The sequence below is a fragment of the Meriones unguiculatus genome, chromosome 2, assembly GCF_030254825.1.
Source record: "Meriones unguiculatus strain TT.TT164.6M chromosome 2, Bangor_MerUng_6.1, whole genome shotgun sequence".
NCBI classification, from domain to species: domain Eukaryota; kingdom Metazoa; phylum Chordata; class Mammalia; order Rodentia; family Muridae; genus Meriones; species Meriones unguiculatus.
Genome location: NC_083350.1, coordinates 102,807,970 through 102,832,807, shown reverse-complemented (window position 1 = coordinate 102,832,807; position 24,838 = coordinate 102,807,970). Strand labels below are relative to the sequence as shown.

Below are 24,838 nucleotides of genomic sequence, written 5' to 3'. Positions count from 1 at the left end.
GTCCTCCCCGCACTCCTTCCCGGCCGAGCCGCGGGGATGGGGCGGCCGCGGGAGCCCGAGCGCGCGCAGGAGCCGCCGCCGCCGCCGCCGCCGCCCGCGTCTCCGTCGCCGCGCGCCTGAGCCGCCCCAGCCGCCGCGCGCCCTGCCCGGGGGCGGCCCCCCGAGCCCCATGGAGGTCTCCCGGAGGAAGGCGCCGCCGCGCCCCCCGCGCCCCGCCGCCCCGCTCCCCCTGCTCGCCTATCTGCTGGCGCTGGCGGCGCCCGCCCGGGGCGCGGACGAGGCGGTGTGGCGATCCCAGCAAGCCATCGGAGCCATCGCGGCGAGCCGTGCGGACGGCGTGTTTGTGGCGAGCGGCAGCTGCCTGGACCAGCTGGACTACAGCCTCAAGAACAGCCTCTCGCGCCTGTACCGGGACCAGGCGGGCAACTGCACGGAGCCCGTCTCGCTGGCGCCCCCCGCGCGGCCCCGGCCCGGGAGCAGCTTCAGCAAGCTGCTGCTGCCCTACCGCGAGGGGGCGACCGGCCTCGAGGGGCTGCTGCTCACCGGCTGGACCTTCGACCGCGGGGCCTGCGAGGTGAGGCCCCTGGGCAACCTGAACCGCAGCTCCCTGCGCAACGGCACCGAGGTGGTGTCGTGCCACCCGCAGGGCTCGACGGCCGGCGTGGTGTACCGCGCGGGCGGGACCAACCGCTGGTACCTGGCCGTGGCCGCCACCTACGTGCTGCCGGAGCCGGAGACGGCGAACCGCTGCAACCCCGCGGCGTCCGACCGCGACACGGCCATCGCGCTCAAGAACACGGAGGGGCGCAGCCTGGCCACGCAGGAGCTGGGCCGCCTGAAGCTGCGTGGCGGCGCGGGCAGCCTGCACTTCGTGGACGCCTTTCTCTGGAACGGCAGCGTCTACTTCCCCTACTACCCCTACAACTACACGAGCGGCGCCGCCACCGGCTGGCCCAGCATGGCGCGCATCGCGCAGAGCACCGAGGTGCTGTTCCAGGGCCAGGCGGCCCTGGACTGCGGCCGCGGCCACCCCGACGGCCGCCGCCTGCTGCTTTCCTCCAGCCTGGTGGAGGCCGCGGGCGTCTGGGCCGGCGTGTTCAGCGCGGCCACCGGGGAGGGCCAGGAGAGGCGCTCGCCCGCCACCACGGCTCTCTGCCTCTTCAGGATGAGTGAGATCCAGGCGCGCGCCAGGAGCTGCAGCTGGGACTTTCAGGCGACTGAGCACAACTGCGTGAGTCCTGCCCCCGGGGCCCCGGGGAGGAGACTTCGGGTGACATTTGCCGAATCTCGGGTTCGCGTCTACCCGCAGGCTACTCTAAAGCACAGTCTTGGGGTCCCCGAAGGGAGCGTGTAAAAAGGGCGGCTGGTGGGGGGAGGGGTTGAGGGTTGGAGGGAGGTTCAAAACTCTAGTGACTGCTTCTCCATTCCTTTCCGTCCAAATGCGGCCGCCTGTTTGGGACTGAGCTTTCCCAAGCCACCCTCTGCCCCTAACCGCGCCTCCAGACCGAATCTCAGTAGGCGTGTGGGCTTGACCCTTTGGGCCAACAGTTGACTGGTGCCCTCACAGAAAAGCCATCGCACCTAAAGGACTCGCTGCCACACCCCGGCCTTTGTGCCACCCCTCGTCACCCCCCCCACCCCCCATGCCCGGCTGTGGTCTGTAGAGTTGTGGCCTGCTCCGCGCTGGTAAATAAATGCTCTGGTGCTAAAGCCACTTGCCGACCGCCCAGCGTGACCCGGGGCGAGGGGGCGGGGCTGTGGCTGGCCGAGGGTGGCTGTGGTCTCAACCTGGCGGTGAGAACCCCGGGGAGCCAGAGGCGGCTTGGGGTGTACAAAGCTTCGCTCTGAAGGGGAGAGCCTGGGGAGGTGGGAAGTGTTGGGGTGCCCCAGGCAGTTTCCGGGCTGCAGATTTCCAGACTAGATTGCGGGGCTCCCTGGCACCACCCTTTGGGCTGTGCCTGAACCAGGCGAAAGACACAGGTTTCCCCCCAGGGCTCACAGGGCAGCCGCAGCTTGAAATCTCGAGATTGACAGTTCTTTGACTGGGAAATAAAGCGACAGTTGAAGAGGGTCTCGCTGATGGGGATTATGGAGGCTTTGTGTACTTCTCCAGAGCCCCTTGCCCTCCCGAGGCTGCTGGCAAGTAACTCTGCATATGGCTCCTGAGAGGGAAACCAGCTGAGAGCCGCCTCAGTCACTGGACAGAATTCAAAGAGCAGAAGCTGAAGGCTACAGGTGTTGCTATTGTTTTGCTATAAAAATGCATCAGAGGAGGAAGGGGGAGAGCCTTCCAGGGAAGAACTGTTGCGCTTACATTCATTGTGCACCGAGGTGCCCGAAACATTGGCTCTAAGGTATATTAATACGCCGGTAGAAAGACACTCCCCTCCAGCCCTTTCTCTGCAGAGCACATCCTTCCAAGTATTAGTCTTATTATTCAGGAAGAAGGTTTCCGGTCACTTGCTTCTTCTCCGCTAGGTCAAGCACATGCCATCTTTATTTCACTACTGAAATAATTTAACCAACACATGGAGAGCAGACATTGCCCGCTAAATGGCTTAGCCTTGCCGTAAACATAAAACTTAATATTTCATATCTTCCTTCATATATCTCCACAATCTAATGGCTAAAGTTTGGCAAGTCATTGCCTCCTTATTTCTCTGCTGAAAGATTTGAAATCACCTCCCCCCACCAAATTTTACTTTGCTTCAAGGCAGTTTGTCTGTGGGGTTAATGACAACAGCTCTGAGGCCCACAGCAGGTAACTACCACGGAAGTCCAAGCTCTGCCATCTGACAGCTGTGTCGATGTGCAGAGCCAAAACGTTTCTCTTGACTGCATCAACCTATTGGGTACTGGAGGACTCGGTTTCCTTCCAAACTCAGCGTGCATCCTGAATGCACTCAAAAATCCAGTTTTGGCTCAATCAGGTGTTCCTACTTGCACCAGGATGGGGAGGGGCAGGATTAGTCCAGAGCTGTTTATCCTTCTTTCTGGGAGCTCCTGGGAGAGAGCTTGCCCTCTTGGAAATCAAGCAGGGGATAAACACATGCTGCCAAAAATCTGGAATGGGGAAAAAAATAAATAATGAAATCAAGTCCTTGTACAGCATTTCTTGCTGCTGTTATTTATTGAGAACTCCCAGGGCGCTCAAAGCTGTGTGTTCTGAAAGATGAGGCCTCTACCCTCTGAGCCTGTCATCCAAGTTAAATGATATACTCAGGTTCAAACAATAGCATGCCATGGCTGCACAGGTGGGGGCTGGGAGTTTTGCTTTTTTTTTTTTTTTTTTTCATTTAAGTAAAGTCTTTGCTGCTGGTATGCATTAAAAAAGCCTTAATGGGATTGCATCTTAAGAGCATTTGAATGAAAAAAAGAGGTGGTAGTTTTGATGAAAAAGCAACAATTTTCTAACCAATTAAATAGGCAGATAAGATACTTAATTCAACAAATACTTTATTTGATGCCTGCTTGTGTGAGCAATGAGCTATGCTGGGTGCCACCGATTGTGCCAGTGGAGGGACAAATAGCAGGTTGCAACCCCATTTAATGGGGTCATGGGATCAGTGTGGCTTCGGCTGTCACTCATGAGAATGCTGTCATTCGGTTGCATTTCATTTTCAGGTCTTGAATGTGTTCTGAAAGGCATGCTGAATTATAGGTGCTTAAAACAGGAGTTGGGCCTGAAACACTCTATAGAGGGAGCCCCAGCAGATTGCAACAGCCATCCCTTCCTAACAAACACAGGCTCCCCAGCCCCAGTCTTCTTTCTTTTCTTTTTTTCGTCAGTGGTTCACAGGTTGCAAGGCTCAAGTGTCTAGATTTGCTTGCCTTCTCCTTTCCTCTCTCTTCCCAGATGGTTACCTGTATTGACCATCTTCCATTAACACAGGCCAGGCAGTGGCTTCCCATCTTTTGGGTCTCTTATCTCCCAACTGTTCATTCTCCCCTCTGTTTTCTTTTCTTTTTTCTTCTGCTGAGGATTAATTCCAGAATGCTTATGCAATGAGTGTGTGTACTCAGTGTTTTACACACAAGGCTTTTTTTTTCTTTGCCACCAAATTTCAATGTACTTTCACAGAGTTAACCCATTAAATGCAGACCCCAAGTGCACTATGACGGCCAGTCTCTACAGACCGACTCTGTGAGGCCTCCGATGTGTATTTGGGTAATATCCCTGTCTTAGATAGTTTTATGTCAACTGGACACAAGTTAAAGTCATCTGAGAGGAGAGAACCTCAACTGAAAAAAGGGTGCCACTTGATTGTAGGCATCCAAGCCCATAGGGCATTTTCTTAATTAATGCTTGAAGGGGGAGGACCCAGCCCTTTGTGGGTGGGGACACCCCTGCCTGCTAGTCTTGGGTCCTAGAAGAAAGCAGGCTGAGCAATCCAGTAAGCAGCACTCTGCCATGGCCTCTGCATCAGCTCCTTCGACCAGTTTCCTTCCCTGACTTTCTTTAATGATGAACTGTGAGGTCAAAGTGTAAGTAAAATAAACCCTTTGCTCTATTTCGTCACAGCAATAGAAACCCTAACTAATACCCATCACCAAATGATGCTTCTGTGAGTCTGTCAGTAAGGCTGGGAGGTTGGTTCTGTGAAAAGCATTCCGTTTTCCTGATGAAGAAGCTGTCATCAGGAACAAAATGCCGAAAGCCTGGCACCTTAAACCCTGTCCATCCAGTGTCTACTTCTGTCTTCTTTTTGCCATCCTGGTACTTCTGGAACTTTCTCTTGAAAGTTACCTAATTAAAAAGGCAGCAAATAATTTCCCTTGGAAGAGTGATTCTCAGCCTGTGTTCATGACCTCTGGGGGTATTGAAGGATCCTTTTGTAGGGGCCATGTATCAGATATCCTGCATATGAGATATTTACATTACTATTTATAATAGTAGCCAAATTACAGTTATAAAGTAGCAACAAAAATAATTTTATGGTGGGGGGGTCAGCACACCATTCGGGATTAAAGGGCCGAGGTGTTAGGGAGATGGAGAACCACAGCCATAGGATGTGGCTTTGAGAGTAGAGGGTCCCTTTTGAAGACAATATTTGCCTCTAGTCTTGTGTTGTGCTTTAAAATATCACATGGTTTGCTTTCTTCATTATGTTCTACAGCTTACCTGTGTTTGGATTAATATAGCAGTGAATGTTTTTAATTATGTGCATTAATTTATGAAGTTAATTTAACTTCCTCTCTCTCTGTCTGAATGCCCACTACTTTTTGGCACACAAATGTGTAAAAAGTGTTTATGTTTGGGCCTGTGAGGGTGGATGATTGTAGATTTGCTTGGCTGCCATAGTTGGGTCCTGGGGTTGCCTGTGAATTAAACGTACTGCTAGCCCTCATGGAGGGTACTGTATTTTCTCATAGTTTGGCTCATAGGACTGATTCTTCTTGTTCTTTCTACCCGTTTCAGGTAGATATGCCCCCTCCCCCTTTCCATACTCACATAATTGTAAAGCCCGATTTAATGCAGCTGTTGTGCAGATATGCAACCACAAAAGGATTGCATAGTCTCCACCAGCAACAGCCAAGACACGTGTTGCTACTGTGTGGAGAAGCGATATCCCAACTCTACTTGGCAGTGTGACCTGCTGACTTCAAAATACAGCCTTCCTGTCATGTTTATTGCCCTTCCAGTTTCTGTTGTGATTCTGTCTAGCCTTTTTGTCATCCGTACACTAGATGGTGAATTTTACCTTCGTACACACATCTGACATGCAAGGGTGGATTCAAAAAGGACAAGTGTAATGACAGAACCCACTTAGAAAGCAGGAAAAAGCAATCATAGCTACTATCTACTGAGTAGTTATCATGGCAGGGTTTGTGCAAAAGCAATTTACATGCCTTATTTTCTGTTGATTCCCAGTCACCGTATGAAGCAAGGACTTCAGTTATTATGATGATTATAGATGAGAAAATTGAAGCCTGGAGAGCTTTGGTTAGGTCCCTCGATTGCAAATAGGAAAGGATTGAAAACTTATGTGCTCTGGGTCTAGGACTTGGGTTGTTAACCACTGCTGTGGCCAGTCAGTCCCCATAGACGCTGGGTTCTGGTGTTCATCCTATCCTACATGAAGCAGGTTGCTATGAGAAGACCAGCGGAGAATCCTTGGTTGTGGATAGAGCTCCTGAGTTTACATCTGTCACCACCTGAAGCGTTGTCTGATGCCAGGTGTGGTTTCTCAGCCATTAATTTCTTGTTAATATTGTTCCTGGCATTTGGGCCTGTAAATAACCTTCACCAGTTCTCTGTTAAAGCCCCAGCACCTACTGCAGTGTCTGTTGTGTAGTTAGAGATTAAGAAGTGTCTATTGAATAAACAAGTAAAGGATCTTGGAGGATCGTGTTGGAAATAAAATAAATGTATTCTGAATTTAGCAGCAGTACCTTCCTGGTTCCGGTCACCATACAGTCCTTTAACCTTTGTCCTTTTCTTAACAGTTGGTGTGTCAAGGATTCCTTCTCTTCAAGTGCATTCTATTTACTCTTCTGGCTCCTCTCAGATTCTCTTGTTCACAGCAACAGCCAGGCTGCTTACGTTCAGGGCTGGGAGGTGTCTTTGACCAGCGTAACCTGCACAATTGATATTTCTTCGGTTGGTCAGACAACACTGACACTCTAGAAGGAAGGACTGTATGTATGCTGTAGGTCAGTGATTGTTAAAGTGTGGTGTGTGAACCATTAGTGGCAACATCACCTGGGAATTTGCTAGAAAGGTACATTTTTGGACCCAACACCAGACTTACTAAATCAGAGGTTCTGGAGGTGGGAGAGGGGTTGGGCTAGTTTTTTATAGGTTTCCTACAAGACTGAATACATTCCATCCTGCTGGGAAGCTCCTTAAATCAGGAAGGTAAACAATTCAAAATAGCTTTAGGAAGTCCCTGAGGCTGAGCGGATTCACTAGGTCCCTCCCTATCAGATTGGAAGCTAAACTGCAAGACGTTCAGACAAACTGAGCTGCAAGGAAGACAGACCAGACCAGCTGCCTGAAAGAGGCAGAAACCAGCTGTCTGGATGAGGTTTAGAGCAAATGAGGGGCCGAGAAAGGACACTCTCAATCTGTTAGCTAACCTACAGACTGTGCAGTATGCTTCAGGTTCCCAACGTCGTGAGCTGTCACCCTTGCTGGGGGGACTTTGGTGATGCCTCTGTCTTTGAGTCATTTCTGATCCTGTAAGAAACCCCAATGAAGTTCCTGGTTAAGCAAATTAGAGCTTGGTGGCATCTGTACTTTGATCTGTCTTGGACTGGCTATCTGAGGCAAGTAGACAAGCATGCCGCATTTCTCCAGGAAAAGTCTTGTCACACAAAACAGCAGGCAATTCTGGTTGGTGTGGTGTTTTTGTTGTTGTAATTGGTCTTTTTTTCCACTTATTTTATTTTATTTGTACAGGTGTTTTGACTGGCTGTGTATCTGTGCACCATATGCATATAGTAGCCTTGCAGGCTGTAAAAGACGTCAGTCCCTGACTGAAGTTAGCAGATACTTGTTAGCTGCTGTGTGGGTAACGGGAATCTAGCCTGGGTCCTTTAGAAGAGCAGGTATGCTCCTAACCATTACGCCATCTCTCCAGCCTGCATCCTGTGTTTTCAACAGGACTTGACGTGATTTGAATTCATGCTTCAGGAAAAGAAAGTGAATTTCATTGTGTTCCAGCTGTGGTTCCTGGGAGAGGGAGTTGTTCTGTTTTTCACTCTTGCATTTTGCCATAAAATGCCATGAAAAGTAACCACCTAATCCTGTTACTCCTATTCTTTCCCATTTGCTCAAAGGCATTATTACCTAGACACATTTTTAAAGCCTTGCCATTCTTAGGGCTGTATTCAGAATCTCAAAAAACCTGTAGCTCTGTAACTCATAACTAGATTTTTCATATTGCGTGGCAACAGTTTATTTGCATTTTAATCCTAGGATGTAGGAGAATTTCTAGAATCTTCTGTTCTAGAGTTAATTCCACACATCAGATATGCTCTCTTCTGTGCAGTGTCAATCCTGAGAGCTATCCTAGTTAGGCACAGTTGGGTGCAAAGCTGTACGTGCATAAATTTAAATAAGGGAACCAGGGATTTCATGGACAGGAACATCAGGAGTCACATGATAATCTTGGAATTAGAGCAGCAGAGAGAGTGCTATATGAGGGTTTCGCGCTAGTCCCTAGAGTCAGGTCAGAGGACCGAAGCGGCCACATAGCAGATGTGCAAACGGTCTCAGCCTTTCTGTGTCTTGTACTTCGGGATCCTGTTTGTGTCACAGGGTTCTTGTCTGAGTTCCTGAGATGGTACAGGTGTAGGTAACGCTGTGTACATGCTAACTATCACCACTATTGTGATCAGTAAGAGAGATAGGATGACTCCCTGTGGTTTAGGGTTGACAGGTGGTTGTGAGCTGAAGGCAACCTGAGGGAGCTTTCTCTGCTCATTCTAAGTTTCCATAGTTAACCAAATAGCTTGACTATCTGACACCATTCTGTTCCCAAGGAGCCATGTCTGTTTACTCAAACATGTGCCCTTCTCTGCCTCTGCCTGACCTAGACTACGTCTTAATAGCTTTTGATTTGGCTACTAGCTGTCAATGGTTCTCTAGAGCATTTAATACAGATCACCAGGAAAAGGATGGAGCTAGGCCCAACTCACCTTTTTGTGACAGATCATGAACACTTGTTTAATGTGGTATTTGCTTCTCTCAGAATGGGTGCTAACATTTGATCCAGGCAGAAGGAACTCAAACACATGGTGGCACCCAGCAGATCCCGAGGTTGGGTTCCCTCAGAGAATGACGGACGAGCCAAACTGACCAACCCTTGACTGTAACCCATGATGTCATCTCACTTCCCTCAAGGTTTCCTGATGACTGTTCTTTCCTTGAACATGTGTAGGTGGATTAAAACCGAGAAGCCTCAAAGCCACCATGAGGACAGTTGGTTGGAATCATGGGTCTAGCTTATTTACCAGAGCCAGGGGAACAGCAGCCATAGGTAGGTAGATGTGTGATTTGATATACTCACTCACAATTTTTCTTAGTTGTAATATTACCTCTTGGTGAAATACTAATTTGTAGATATCCCAGTTACTGTAGTTGATTCCCCACCTTTTATTGGAAAATAACTTCTCCTCTTGCATAATATATGAGGGTTTCAGATTCTTCTCCCTCTCTCTACTCCTCCGAGTTCTTCCTCCCCTCCCCTCCAACTCAGGTCTACCTCATTTCTGTCTCTCATTTGAAAACAGATGTCTAAGAGATAATAATAAAATAAAGTAACATATAACAAGATAAAACAAGAATGAATACACTGGAATAGGACTAATGCAAACAGAGGAAAAAAAGGCCCCTAAAAGAAGCACAGGAGACATAGATACAGAGACACCCCTCCACCCCATTCGCACACACAGGAATCCCATAAAAAACACTAATGGGAAAGCCGTACATACAAGTAAAGTGCCTGTAAGGTAAATATTTTAAAAATAAGATTAAAAAAAAAAAAAGTCCTGGCATAATATAATGAGACAAGGAACCTTCAATGATGCTGTTGAGTTCATTTTCTGTTGACCATCTCCTGTTGGGCACGCAGCCTACGCTTAGGAATGGTTTGTTTCCCCAGTGAGGCTCCCTTGGAGGAAACTAAATTTTCATTCACAAGTGGTTGTCAGTTGTAGACAACTTCCAGGCTAAGGATGGAGGCACATGTCCACTTCTCCTTTCAGCTCGAAGACCCCATCTGGTGCAGACCTGTGCAGGCACCCATGGGTGCTGCCGCCTTCTCTGAGTTCATGCTTGCGTCAATCTTGTTGATTTGAAGGCCTGGTTCCCCTGCTGTCCTCTAGCTCTTGCACTCTTTCTGCCTCCTCTTCTGCAGGATCTGAGCTCTGAGGGGAGGGGTTTGACAGGGTCATGTTCAGGTCTGAGTATTTCTACAGTAGCTGGGGTTTGTGTTAGTTCCTCTGCTCAGTTATTGCTTGTAGTATCTTCCTTAGAGAAGTTAGTTGTTGGGGAACTTGGCACCATTGTTGGCCCAACAGCCATGCGGTTCCACAGAGTTCATCAAACTTTTTTGTGGAGCGCAGATTGTCAATATTTCAGTCTATGCAAACTACTCTTAATCTCTTAATTATAATTAATCTCTTAATCTTAGCTACTGACTTTATGTTGTTCTGTGAATGAAGCCAGGGGTGGTAAATAAACAAACCCATAGAACTAAGACCCTATGGATTTTATAGACACCAAAACCTGATTTCCTTCTAATTTTCACTTGTCATGAATTATCCAGCCCCCGACCCCAGGAAATTTTCATATCGTTTAAAAATGTAAGAACTATTCCTAGCTCACGGGCCATTTAGTAGTGTACAGGCCAGATGTGGCCCAGCAGTGTCAGCTTCCCAAATGCCGCTGTCCTGGAAGGAGAGGGAGGAAAGCAACCCTCCTCCAAGTAGCTTGCTAGTCACTCTACGAGAGCTGTGACAGAGACTTGGGACCCCGAAGGACGGGTGTCATCCTCACACAGGAGGAGCCAGAGCAGGGACGGGACGCTTGAATGGTGTCCTGAAGCTTAGTGAAGGCGGCAGAGAAGGGAGTTCTGGAGGGCATCCAGCCTGTGCGCAAGTGGCTGTCGATGGAGTCTCTGAGCCACAAGCCACTTACCCCGCCTGGGGAGTGTCCAGAAATGAGTGTGCAGGGCCAGATGGCGAAGAGCTTAATGAGACAGGCAAAGGTGGGTAGATTTAACCGGATGGTCACTTTCAGACTCTCCAAACCTTGCCTTTTAAAATAAGCACTTGCCCAGAAGCCCCATATGCTCAAAAGAACAGCGGGTCCTCTTTGACCTGCTGTTCCAGGAGAGAGCCTTGCCAAGTTCAGAGGTGCTAGGTGAGGCAAGGCTGCAAAGTCCCCAAATCCCACAGCTTGCGCCACTCCACACACACACACACACATACACACACACACACACACACACACACATACACACCATGAATCCCTGCGTCATCTCAGGAATTTCTGCTGAGCTTGGTGGGAAGACCAGGACTGAGGATTCAGGGAGCAGCAAGAGGAGTAGAAGCAGACCCAACCCCACTGTGTCCTAGAAAGATGACCCAAGATAAAGTAAGGCATCTGATTACAAGGACAACCATTGGTTCAGATCGGTTATTTCCTGAATTTATGTTCGGGAGGCAGCCGTGTGTGAAAGTATGCCTGTCGGCAGTAAATAGGGACGATAATAAACATGTAGCAAATAGGTATTTTTACATTAAAATGATAGCTATGATAGCTAAAACTTAAGCAGCCACCATACAGCACTGTCCCACACCCTTACCCAATGCTATCCCCTTTAATCCTTACCATAACTTGACAAAGTGAGGAGTATGGTCACTTCTGATTTGTAGCTGAGGGAACCGTGACAGGTTGTTATGCAGGGGGGTGAAACAGCTGTTGTATGTGTGGGGGGGGGTGGTGTTAGGGAAAGTTCTCCCCAAGACAAACGAGATTGCTTGAGAGCTCTCCCAGCCATAGCTGGGTCTGGGTTTTGCTAACGGACACGAGAGCCAGTGCAAGGGCTCATGGGAGGATGACTTGGTCAGTGTGAAGAGAGCAAACAGTGAGTGTGGTGGAGAGTGGGAGGAAGTGAGGGGCTTGTGAGTAGGCTGTAGAAGGAAGTTGCAGCCCGTCCATCCGACAGGACCCCCTAGGCTGTGGGAAGAGATTAGATTTTAGTCACAAAGCCTGGGAGAGCTTTTGAAGAGGAGCGAAATGATTGGATTTGAATTCCTAAGTAATGGCTGGCCTGTGGGGAACGGAGGGCCCTGAGGAAGAAGGAAGCCAGCAAGAGGCTCTTGCAGTATTGCGGGGACAGAAGTGGTGCTGCTTCCAGTCCAGGGTGGAAACAGAGGCTGCCAATGGATTCTTATTTACTCTCATAAGCCAGTAGAGGGATAATGAGGACCTGAACTGAGTTCTGGCCACGAGTGTAAAGAGAAAGGAGGGAACGAGACAGCTTATTAAGGAATGGCATTGGGAAGTGTGGGCAGCCATTAGAAGATGACTCTAATTACTGAGGGTTTTTGCGTGCCTTTGGACATCCAGAAAGAATGGTGAAAGAGACGTTGTAATAAGTTTTAGGAAGTGGATCCTGCTTCCCCAAACTCTGAATGGGTCAGGCTCTGTTTGGCCCACACAGCCCTGTTTGGACCCTGTGCACCCCGAGTGGTATTTTAATCTGCTTTCTTTTGCTATAGCAAAATACCTAGACCCAGTCATAAAGACTGGAAGTTTATTTAGCTCAATACTAGAGGCTGAGAAGTCTATCCACATGGTCCTAGCATTTAGCAAGGGCCTTCTGGCCACATCTTAACACAGAGGGCACGAGGCAGTGAGAAAAGGGAGTGCAGCTCAGATGCCAGCTTCTTTGTAGAAAGTCACTAAGGCCACCCTTTTGTAGAAAAGATGTATTTTCATTGATGGGTATGGGTGCTTTGTCTGTGCACATATCTGTGTTACTGTGTGCGTGCGTGCGTGCGTGCGTGCGTGCGTGCGTGCGTGCGTGTGTGTGTGTGTGTGTGTGTGTGTGTATGTATGTGTGTGTGCAGTGTCTGTGGAGGCCAGGAGAGGGCATCAGATCCCCTAGAACTGTAATTACAGACTGTTGTGAGCTGCCATGTGAGTGCTAGGAATTGAACCTAGTTCTGCCATCTCTCCAGCCCTAACGCCACCTAATCTTAATGACCCTCCAAAGGACCCCACCTTCAAGTACATGTAGTCACATGTGGATGTGAGAGTTTCGCTTCTGCTGCACGGACTTTTGGAGGACACATTCAAACCACAGCAAGAGGAGTGGCCTGACTAGTTCATCTGTTTCCTGTGATGCTAACTAACACAGAGTGAGTGAGCTCTCAGTAAATGATGATATAACAGCAAAGTAGGCTCTCTTCATCTCGTGGAAAAGACAGTGATGATAGGGGACTGAGAGAAAGGCTTGCAGGATGGGCTGGGGCTGGGGCTGGGTTTGTAGGAATAGTAAAAGTCAGACAGTCTAAAGGGAAAGGTGTTTCTGGGGACCTCCTGCTCAGTAAGACAGAATTCCTTGTCAGGGCCTCTCTACCCCCAACCTGGTTGAAGAGGCCTGTTATCTAACTCAGCAGCTGTTCTTCATCACTGCTCATTGGCCTCCCCTGAAGGCGTCTCTCTTCCACCGTGACCCCATTTAAGAATTGGATTCAAAGTACTGACCCGTGCTTCTTTGAGGCAACAGGATGGGGGAAGCCTGAAGCTGCTGGTAACCACGGGTCTCACCTTGTGTGAGGTTTCCCATGCTCTGTGATATTTCTTTTCTTAACCATTCGGCAGTCTTATACTGCAGGCCTCTGGTGAAACCCATAGCTCCAGAGCCTATTTTTAACGCATCAAATAATTTGGGCTGCCAAATAAACCAATTATATTGCTATACAAACATATCTTTGTGTAGTAATATATCTTAACACATTCAGCAGCAAGATCTAGCAGCAGTAACTACCATAATCTCAAAGTAGAGATGAGTCTAAATGATATTTTGCGATATCTGCAGCCGCTATGAGATGATATGAAAATATCTGATTTCTTTTGGTGACAAAGGCATGGTTTCATTTAATACTACTATGGACTGAATCCAAAATTAAAGGAAGTGCTGTTTCAGTTAGAGCTTGCTAAAATAAAGATGTGCCTGCCTCCCATCCTGTTTCATGGATTCCCCAAATTCTGTGCCCAGACTCAGGATATGAATGGAACTTCCATTCAAGTCTGAGAAACAGTAACGTGAAATGTCAAGTGTCTCATTTTGTTTAAAAGCTCATTTGATTGACTCGTGTTGCCTCTGAGCTTACTCCTATATGTGTTTTATAGGCCAGACATTTAGCCAACAGCAAGTAGATGGATGAATGGAAGTATGAGTGGATAGATGGATGATTGGAAGCAGTGGATGGTTGGATGAATGAAAGTGTGAGTGGATGGATGGATGGGTGGGTGGATGGATGGATGGATGGATAGATGGGTGGATGGATGAATAAATAGGTAGGTAAGCAGATGGATGGGTGGGTGGGTGTATGGGTGATGGGTAGAAGGATAGATGAAGAAAACTCAGAGAGAGGAAATGACTGTCTAAAGTCCCACAACTCATAAGTAATAGAGCTTGAATGTAAACCTCATAGTTTCTACTTGAAATCTCTTGTTCTTTCTACTCCTCCATGCTTCATTAGTGACTTTCAGAGTTGAAATAATTAGCTATGCTCACAAAAAATTTAAATACCCTCTTGCAACCTCTTTGATACCCAATTCCTTATTTTTATATCACATTTTATTTATTGATTGTGTTTATACATCAATGCTTTATACATCAAAGCATTCCATGGAGGATAGTCAGAGGATTACCTTTAGAAATCAGTTCTCTTCTTCCATGTATGGGTGCTGGGGTTTGAACTCATGTCATCAGGCCTAGTAGAAAGTGGTTTTACCCCCTGAGCCATCTCCCTAGTCCTGAATTAAGTTATTCTAATTATGGAAAGGGACAACCTTGTTCTTTATTTTGTTCAGACCATATGTCAAATATTTCCTTCCATTCTTAGAGATACATTATTTTATTTTATTTTGTTCTTGTTGCTGTTTGTGTGTTGTTGTTTTGAAGCACCGTGTCTCAGCCTAAGCTAGCTAAAACTTGAAGTTTAACCCAGACTTGCCTCAAATCCATGATCCTTCTGCCTTAGCCTCCTGTGTACTGGGAATGTAGGTGTGTACCACCACAACTAGCTTTGGAGATACTTCTTAAAGAGCAACACACTCCGCCAGTAGGCTCTATAAATTTAGAAGGTGATGAATCCAGAAGCTGTCTCTTACGTGTTATTGATGAGCTGTGGACATGAGATTTAGAGAAAGGCCAATATATCTGGCAGCAGAATGTGAGGAATAGGAACTTACTATTGGTCCCCAACACTGAACAAAGACCCACTGTTTACAAGGGACAGAACTTGGCTCAGTTGAAGAACTCTGTAATGATTAAGCCTACTTAGCAATGTTCCATAGTTGCCTGATGAGATATTGATCGAATCTGTTCAAACATTGATCTATGTGTTTATTTATTCATTCAATAAACACTTATCGACAAACTACGATGAGCAGGATGCTGAGGTGGAGGCTGCTTTCAAACTGTAGAGTAAGATAAACCGTGGTAGAGCTCAGAGTCTGCTGGGAGATAGACAATACATACAACTTAAAAACCAGTTCAAGGTGTTCTGAAGGAAATGAATGCTGTGATTCAGAGTAATAACCAGGGTGGGATGAGGTGAGACAAGTTCCTGTGTAGGTGAAAAATTAACTTAAAACCTGAACTATTCAAACAGTCGACAAGGGACTGAAGCAAAGAAATAGCATGTGGAGAGATCCTGAGGTAGAAAGATGGTGAGATAGTTCTGAAAGAAAGCTGCTGTAGGAAAAAAAGCAGCTTGAAGGTCTTGTGCTCAGGGATGAGTCTGCAGTGGTCAAGGGACTGGCTCAGGTGGGGTCTGAGAATCATATGGGTGTAATCCCATGTGTAATGCACAACATTAAAGAATGCTAAGCAAGGGTCAGTCCACCTTGTCTTAAAGACAACGTTGACTGCTTGATGGAAGACAGGTTGAGGTTCTAATGGAGAGACCAGTGAGGGAGATGCTGGGAACTTAGCCTGAACAGATGGCACAGAGATGAAGAGGATAGACCTGAGGATGTTGGGAAACCTGGCTTGGATGGCGACAATGATGGGAGCAGAAGATCTGGGATTGACTGGTGGTACTGTTGACTGTGATGAGTTCGAGTATCAAGTATCAAGGAAGAGGGTGGCAAGAAAGAAAGTCTGGACAACATTTTTCAGCGACTCTGAAGCCATGCCTGGATTGTGGTGATTTTTATGACCCAATGAAATTGGTGTATTTGGAGAGATCTGGGAAGATGCTTGGCACCAGTCCGTATTGTAGGTGGGTTGGGGTAGGGGGAGGTAGGGTGAGCACTTCTGGCATCTTGGGGACAGGGGACCAAGATACTAAACAGTACTGTATCCAGTAGGACATGCCTTATAATGAAAACTCTCCCACCCGAAACACCATTAGCTTCCTCGTGGACAGACGTTGGTGGACTGTCTCCCTCAGTTTAAGAGGCTGGGAGGGTGTCGTCTCCATGCTACCTGCCATTCATAGCTTTCGGTGAATGATTTCAGTTGTCTTTTCAAAACCACCTGGCTGAAGATAGCCAGAGGGAAGGAAAGAGATTGAGATCGGGATGAAAAGGGAACATGGAGCAGGAAGGAGGAAGGATAAAGGCCTTTAGCAGCAAGTGGGATTAGGGTGGGGGGTGCCGAGCAGGAATGCAGTGTCTTCTGCAGGTGAGCTGTACCCACAGACAGTCACACAGCTCTGCCCTCAGCGCCCTTCCGGCTTCACCAGCCTCATGCACACCGTGGGCTTCCCTGGTGAACCTGAATCCCTATGTAAGTTGTCCCTTTGGACAGCCCCACCATTGCCATTGACTTAGCCAGAACCCAATCGGTGCTGTATATTCCAGAAGAATGGGGGGGGGGGGGAGGAATGACAGCCTGAGTGGCTACCAAAGTTCCACTCCAGCCTGAGTGAAAGGTTTCTTTTTTCTTCCACTTCTTTAGCTTGATGAAGATGATTTTCTAACCATCGTCACATCGTCACAGGATGCCATTTTCATCTCATGGCAGTGCTAGGACAAGGCAGGGCTTGGGGTAGGGATGTGTCCACTGTACAATGTGGTGGCCTGAAGGAATGAAGCCACTCGTCCAAATGGAGCAGACTGTAAGGTGTAGAGCAGGGACCAGAACACGGAATGCAGAGGTTTCCTAAGTGCAAGTGGGTCCCTGGTGAGTCACAAATAGCAAATGATGGAGGCACTGTTTGAAAACAAGGGTAACCCATGGGAGTGGAATGCAAAATGAGCTGCCCAAGAGGGCATTTTACCAGCCCGAGAAATTAATAAGCACCAGCTGGCATTCACTTTTGTCTTATAAGGAAAAACCAATATTTAGGAGTCTTCTTAACACGGGGTTTGAATAAAAGGCTCAAGTCCCCAACACTGGAGGCTTTGTGGACATTTTCTGTGTGTCTTACCACAAGAACTTCATCTGCTACCTCACGTGGCGTCTTTGGTCACATGGTGAGGCAAAGCTAAGGCTGCCCCATCCCTTTCCCTCCCTAGAAACCAGGACCACTGACCCGCTTGACTTACGTGGCACACAGTGTGCAGAGCACACGGTAACGTGACCCGTCCCGCAGGTCTGTCCCCGGAGATCCTGAATGGGGGAGTGGGAATGGAAAAGGGGGCAAGGGCACCAGAAATAAAGACCAACACAGTATCTCTGATTGAAGTCTCTGTTTATTATTTTTAGTATACCCTTTATATAGGCAGGGCGAAAGGAATGTAATTGCCTTTGGCAGGGTTACTAAGTGACTAGAACTCACAGGATGGCCCACCAAGATGTGCTAATAATGGTTGTTTGGAAAGTTCCTCAGAAGTGTTACTTAGGAAGCCCTGAGGGAGAGGAGGATTTAAGGTATTTCAGGAAGATGATCTTATCGAAAGGCCCAGGTCAGCCAGGAATGCACACTATTATATCCAGGCAGTAGGCCGCTCAAACCAGGTGCCAAAATTCAGGGGGCAGCAAGGTGCCAGAAGGTCCCCGACAGTAACATTGACTGCCAACAAAAATATTCTGAAGTAGCCATTAAGGAAAGCAATCCATTGGATACGCTCACTACTCCCAGTGTACTCCAGGCCTGAATGCGTGCACACACATGGACGCATGTCCATTGTCACATGTCCCATCTCCATCGCTAGTGGCCTGGTCCCCTGTTGCTGTGTTGGCTCCAAATTCTCTCTTTCAGCCTAAGCATCATTTGAGACGAGGGCGCTTTTCCTCTCACTGAGAGAAGTCCCCCCTACCCCCACCCCAGTGAGGGCTAAACTGTAGGCGTGTGGTTATGGCTAGACATGGCAAGAAGGAGAAGTAAAATGACAACTTTAAGGGAACCAAGAAAGCCCAAAGGGAGACAAGGTTTAGAGCTAAATCGAGATTGGATTTTGTCATGAAAGGTAGAAGTGGCAAAAGCATCATTACAAGGCATTAACCTTGTTACACATAGACGAACAAGCAGAGCCAGGGACTCAGAGAGAAATTACACATAATAAAATAGACAGAATGGGCTGAGAGCAACATTAGCGATTATGCCCTAAGGGGAGAGAAGGGCAAAATAGAAAATAGGCCAGAGGGGGAAAGATTAAGAATAATTTTTGGACACAGGGGGCTGCCTGCACAATGTCCCCCTTTTTCTGCTTGGCTCCCGAAGTGTTAACTTTGCTTTTGTGAGAAGGTTTCTCTGGGGCCCCTCTCTCTTTTGTTTTCATTTGCTGAAATGAGCATAAGAAAGGAATTCTGAGGGTTCCTTTCTCCTTTCACAGGGACCTGTCCATTTCTGTGTGTTTCCAGCACAAAAGAATCCATTTCCATTCAGCCACACCGGTCCCTAGAGCTTTCTGGTGGTCTAAGCCTCTGCACTCCTATTTTCTTCCAGGCTCGTAATTAGCTACAAATTCTGACTCTGTCTAAGAGCCTCCTGGCTGGTCCCCTGCCACATCCAACAAGTTATAATTCTTACTGCTTAAACAGTGATTTTCAGGAAATCCCATGCTTAACTCAGGACAGCTACTGTCAACTTAGTGAAAACTGTCCCCAAGAACTCTAACGGACATGCTGGTTTTCAATCTCCATCTTGAATTTGGTAGAAGCAAAATGTGCTCCTTTTTTTAAATGCAGGATGTAGAGGATACACATCATACAACTATATTCTCCGGGAAGGAGTGAGAGAGAGGCAAGGACTCACCCTAAGAGTTTTATCAGTGAGGAAATCTATCCCCAGGAACCATTACTGTGGGTCAGGCACTTCCCCAAACTCTACTGAGGTTTGCTCACTCATTTAGTCCTTATAACAGCTGTTGAGAAGAAATGTTATGCTCAACCCTTCCTACAGAGCAGTGGGGCTCCACCTTGCTAACGCTGTGATCTGTTCATACAGATCCTCATGCTGTGGTGACCCCAACCGTAAAACGATCTCACTGCTGCCCTATAACTTTAAGTTTGCTACTGTTATGAATCATAATGTAAGAATCTGATATGCCACCCCAGTAGGGGCGTGGCCCACAGCTTGAAAACCACTGATACAGAGGCTGAAACAATTGGTTTGAAATTACTTAGCTAGAGAGTAACAGGGCCCAGGCTCAGCACAGGTGTTGTGTTCACTGTCCTTTGTGAGGAATATCGGTGTGTTAGGTCGTATTACTCATGTGACCACTTAAAAACAGTGGTTTTCAACCTTCCTAACACTGTGACCCTTTAGTGCAGTTCCTCATGCTTGGTGACCCCCAACCATAAAATTTATTTTCATTGATACTTTGTAACTGGAATTTTGCTACTGTTATGAATTGTAATATAAATAAATATTTGAGTTTTCTGATGGTCTTAGGTGACCCCATGAAAGGGTTGTTCAGCTCCAAGGGGATCTCGACCCACAGGTTGAGAACTGCTGACTTCTAACGTAACCTTCGGAACTAGTCTACCAGTTAGGCATATAGGCCCCATTAGACCGTCGAGAAAGCCAGCTCCCATGCAGAGTAAAGGAGCCACCAGGGTCGTCCAGTGGGTGAGAACTGAGTTCAGAGGCAGACTAGTTCCCCGTGCTTTGTTCCAGCCCACCAGTCTCTCAAGCGTGACCACACTGATTGACTGCACCTCATAGCTGTGCTATTACGCTAGAGCTTAGTTTGAAAAGCTACATCTTTTGGGAAGAAGTCAGAAGTCAAAGGAGAATGCTAGAACACAAAAGATGTCATTTGGAAACCGTTTTCCCCTTGTTCCTGTTCAGCTTTTGGCCGGCCTGTGTAATCCGGGGCCAGTCTTTGGCAAACAGGGTATCTCACCAAGCCTTCAGCAAAGGCCTCCTGGGACATCATTGTTCATGGCTAACTCGGGTAGGAACAGCTAGTTGGTACCTACTGCATACCAGACCTAAGACTCCAGTCCCATTTGGAACTTGTGAATAATACAAACCCACAGCCTTTCCTCTCTTTGTGTTGTGAAATGATGAGAAGTGTAGTGTGCTATCACAAAGAATAGTAGTGTGAGAACATTCTAGAAGCTCAGAAATGATGCCCAAGTCTCTGACTACTTAGCCTCTTCTGTGACGCTCAAATATTTAATAAAAATAATAAGCACAATAAATGATCTTCCGTCATTTGGACAATCCTGGTTTTATTTTAAGTCAGGATGTGTAATGTGTATGTGGGGTAGTTTTGTTTTTGTTTTTTTTTTTGTTTTTTTTTTTTTCATTTAAAGGTCATCCAACTTCTGTTCATAATCACGAGGCTTCCTTATCTAAACAGTGGTCTATTGTTCCAGTCCTCAGACCCACAGAGATCTCTTTCCCTTTGCTTTAATTTTAACAGGATAGCTCTTCATCCTCCCCAGAGGCATGAGATGTAATGTCTTTTCACAAGCAAAATAAATCTCTAATGGGCATTCCAAAAGTCTTCTTCAAGGGAGTTCACTAGAGAATGTTTCATGCAAATGAGCCACTCTCTTAGGTTATGGCATTCCTTCCTTGAAAAGTGCTGGGGTGCTGGAGGAAGTCATCCTAGCTTATCTTTTCCTCACAGAGCATCAACAAAGAAATATCGATGGCACTTTAAAGCCTTCAGAAATCAATTTAGACCATGAATCTATTTAGTCTAGATGTTAATGAAACTTGGTGGCTCTAAAAATAATGAATATTTAATAAGACATAAATTGAAAGACATAAACACTGTTGGCAATTGTATAATGAAGTTAATAAGTCTTGGACTCTTCATACCCACCTCCCCGCTCCCCCAACAGTTCCGTTTCAGGAGTCACTAGGCTGTTCACTGAAGTTTGCTGGCTCTCTCATTGGCTGGAATTTAAATGTGTCTTTGAAAACCAGAGAACAGTTGGGAATCAGGCTCTGGCAGATAAAGCATGCTATCACACTGGGTTCAGTAGCTGCAGCCGGCAACCACTCCCTCTTAGCTCCCTATCTTCCAGAGATTTGTGTAGCAAACTCAGCTTCCTGTCGTTGGAGGCAGGAAGCACCGTGGGGCCCTTCATTCCTTTTAAACAAAAAGGAAAAGACGTTTTGGTTGACACTCTCTGGGCCCTGGGTCTAAAGAGGAGCTTTATTTAATGAGCAGGAACAATCATGTGATTCCAATGTGCTCAAAGCCTCAGATAATTTAGATGCATTTAGGTTGAGGGTTTGTGCTTTTCACTTCCGCTTTAAACAGCGCCGGCTCGGGGTCTGGTACTTCTCGGTTCCCCATTAGCTGGGTCACTATGTTTTGCCCCTGTCCACAGTTCTGTCTGCTTTCTGCCCCATGTATTACATCTCTGGGCTTCGCAGTGCTCTTTCTTGCCTATTCAGAATCTCTTCTCCTTGCTGCCCTATGGTTAGGATCCTGCTACCCAATACGATAGCCTGAGGTGGATCTTGGGAAACGTTCACATTTACAGCTACGAGAAGCCAGTGCCTAACTAAGATAAACTACCACAGAGTCCTGCAAACAGAGCGTTGCCCCCGCCCCAATTCAGAAATGGCCTCCCTCCTGGCAGCAAACATAGAGCTCTGTGTGCTTCATAGATCAAGCGGGGCTGTGTCAGGCATGCGAAGTGGGTGGCTAGCTCAGTGCTAGCAGTCAGAACATGTGAATACACAGTTAAGCAAGGCTGGCAGAAGCCGGTGGTAAAGCTGTCCCCAAGGGTCCTGTTGAATGTATCAGGGGTTCACAAATGCAGACTTCCTAGGCATTCATGAGAGGCATTTTTATCAGTATAAGGAGAAGTACTGATGTTAAAAAGTGATCTCTGTCCTTTTTCTCCCCTTATTTGTTCATTTCTGTGTAGAAAGAAGGGGATCAGCCTGAACGGGTCCAGCCAATTGCATCGTCTACACTGATCCACTCCGACCTGACATCTGTTTATGGAACCGTGGTGATGAACAGGACTGTCTTGTTCTTGGGGACTGGAGATGGCCAGTTACTTAAGGTTGGTTTTTCTCTGCGCATCATCAGATGTCTAGTTTTAATAAGATTGGCTTAGTGCCTGTCCATTTTTAATTTTCCCGCATGCTCCTGATTTCTACACAAGGCCGTACCTAACATTACTTTGTTAATGCCAGAGAGACCCCTGCCCCGGAAAGGCTTGGAGGAAATCTTAGAACTCTGTATGTCCTACCTCCTCTCCTGTCACCACCCTCAGCTTGTAAGGAGGCGCTTGCTGCCTGCTCCCTGGGAATGAGCCGTACCATGCCCCTTTCCTTACTCACAGCTGCTGGGTGAGATGCATGCAGGGTCCAAGCCTTACCCCATCCCTGACTCACCTTTCTGAGACACTTAACCTTTTAGTTCTCTCTCCTTTACACTGGAAATGTGCAAAGCACCTTATTTCTCACAACTTCAAAGAGATGAGCGATTACAGGCTTGAGAAAAAGAAGAAGAAGAAGAAGAAGAAGAAGAAGAAAACAAACCAGGTGTGCCCTCCAGCCCACTCACTACCCACAGAGGGCATTTGTTTTCTGCCCTTTGTACCTGTATGTGCCAGGGAGAGGTTAGAGATCTGAAATTCATCGAGAATCCCCTGACCTTTCATCTCAAAGGACTATTTTCCCCCACCATATGGAGGAACCCTGGTCAAGTTGAGATTCTTATTTTTTTTTTAATTCATCTGGGAGGAAGGGCAGAAGGAGAGAGGAGAAAGTCAAATCCGAACCCCCAAGGGACTCATCTGAAATTATCCAGCGGTCCTCTTGTCGGTGTCATTAGCCAGCCTGAGTTGCATGTCTCCTGCGGCCTCTGGTAACAGCGATGGCTGGGGACTGCAGCGTCAGTCACCCTAAACTGATGACACGGCCCGACCTCCAGGCAGCCACGCAGTTGACTCTCATCTCAGATTCTTAATTGAATACTGGCAGGTCTGTTTTCCCAGAAGCTGTCCCTCTTTAGCTAGCTGTGCCTTTAGGTGGATCATTTAGCCTCCCTTAGCCTGTAAAATTTCTCCGGCTGTAAAATGAGATTATATTAGGCAAGCCAGAAAAGCCTTTTCCTCATCTGATGGCCTGTAACTCTGTCCTTGCACCCACGGCCTCCCCACAGCTAAGCTCACATACATACCACTAAGTTGCCCTAGGCACACACTTTGATCATACCTACCCCCAGCCTGAAATGATGCCCCCCCTCCTTTTATTCTGTGCTTTATTGGGGCCTGTGGGTTTGGCTCAGACCCCACGTTCTCTTTGAGACTATCCAAGCCCCTGGAAGCATCTTGTTCCTCCTGCCCCCTGAGCTACTCCCCACCAGCATCATCCTTTGACTTATTTTTGAGATTTGCCTTGATACCTAGCCTCTGTGGTTCACGTCTGTCCCGCCAACTTGATTCTAAGCTTCCTGGAAATGGGGCCGTGAATTCCCCCAGCCTGACATGGTGCCGAGTGCTGGGTAGGCATTTGATTGAATCTGTTTCCTTTGGAGGAAACCCAGTAACATATGGGAGGGAATTTGTTTGTATACACAGTCTTCTTAAATATACATTGATCATCTTTCCTGTTGCACTAGTTTCATTTCCTGGAGAAAGGAAAGGTAGATAGATGCTCACCAATCATTGCACACTGGCCACCTAGGGATGCCCGTGGACATACTGACCTGGTCAGGCCAAGCAGGCCCATTAACCCTGCGGAGGAAGTTTCTGTTCCCCCTGCCTGGGTCTCCTTACCAATTATCTCTTCAGATTCGGGATGTTTTTGACAAGTGTTTTGACAAGAACACTGTTTCTCCGAGCTGAGCCTACCAGACTGTCACATGGAGAATTGGAGGTGAAGGAACACTAGCCTATAAATAGTTCCCCATGGGATGGCTTGGCCTCCCTGTCCTGTGGGTTCAGCTCAGCCATTCGTGTGTGCAGCTGTCCGAGTTTCAGTCTTGCTGGAAGCCGGGGGGTGGGACCAAGCTGCAGCTTCACTCTGTTAGTGATGAGGCAATTGAGATTAAGTGTCACTGTCCTGGTGCCTGTGTGGGGTACCACTTCAAGACCCCATCATTAGTCTCATTTTTAGGGTTCAAATAACAAGGGTAGATAAGAATTTTGTTTTAGTTTTGTGACTTAACATTTCTAGAGTGTTTTCTGTATGCTAATTCCGAGCTCTCACCAGCCCCATTTTACAGATGGAAGAATGGAGGCCTAGTGTTGTTGAGTGATTAGCCAAGTTCACAAAAGGGCGATGCAGGGATTTGAACCTGGAACGTCAGAGGCTGGATTCATATGACCCTCCAGCTTTAGGGACCTTGCAGCCTGTGTCCTAGCTTCCAGGCACCTCCCCTGGGGACCCTCAGCACATGGGAGGCGTGTTGGGGGGAGTCAGTCCCCAGTACTGCCAAGGTCCTTATAAAGAGGAAGTCAACCCTGTCATTGAGGGAACCCTGACCTGACCCTGTGTTTATTTATTAAAGATTAACCTATACCCACTACTTGGTCTCCCGGAGGCAGTTCCCTCCCACAGCAAGAGGTTGTGAGGGGCAAAGGCCAGCTGTCCCCCTCCCAGCCCCATTCTCTAGGACAGCAGGTAATTCCCTTAACATTCCTTCTTGTATCCATGTGAAGATTCTTGGCTGTAGCCCTTGAAATGACATGGAGACCCCCCCAAAAAAAAACAACTCCCCAAAACAACAGGATCGTGCACAGATAATCCCCAGATTTCTTTATTCAAA

At 47.4% G+C, this 24,838-nt stretch overlaps 1 protein-coding gene across 2 annotated transcripts in view; it reads left to right on the top strand.

The window, feature by feature from the left end:
- The first annotated feature begins 63 nt into the window (after nt 1-63).
- Plxnc1 (plexin C1) overlaps nt 64-24,838 on the top strand; it is a 149,356-nt gene continuing 124,581 nt past the window's right edge. For both annotated transcript variants that reach the window (XM_021645393.2, XM_060377939.1), the window contains exons 1-2: nt 64-1,231; nt 21,984-22,124. In XM_021645393.2, coding sequence (XP_021501068.1) covers nt 170-1,231; nt 21,984-22,124 — 1,203 coding nt within the window. In that variant the 5' untranslated portion in view covers nt 64-169. The remainder of the gene's footprint in view (nt 1,232-21,983; nt 22,125-24,838) is intronic.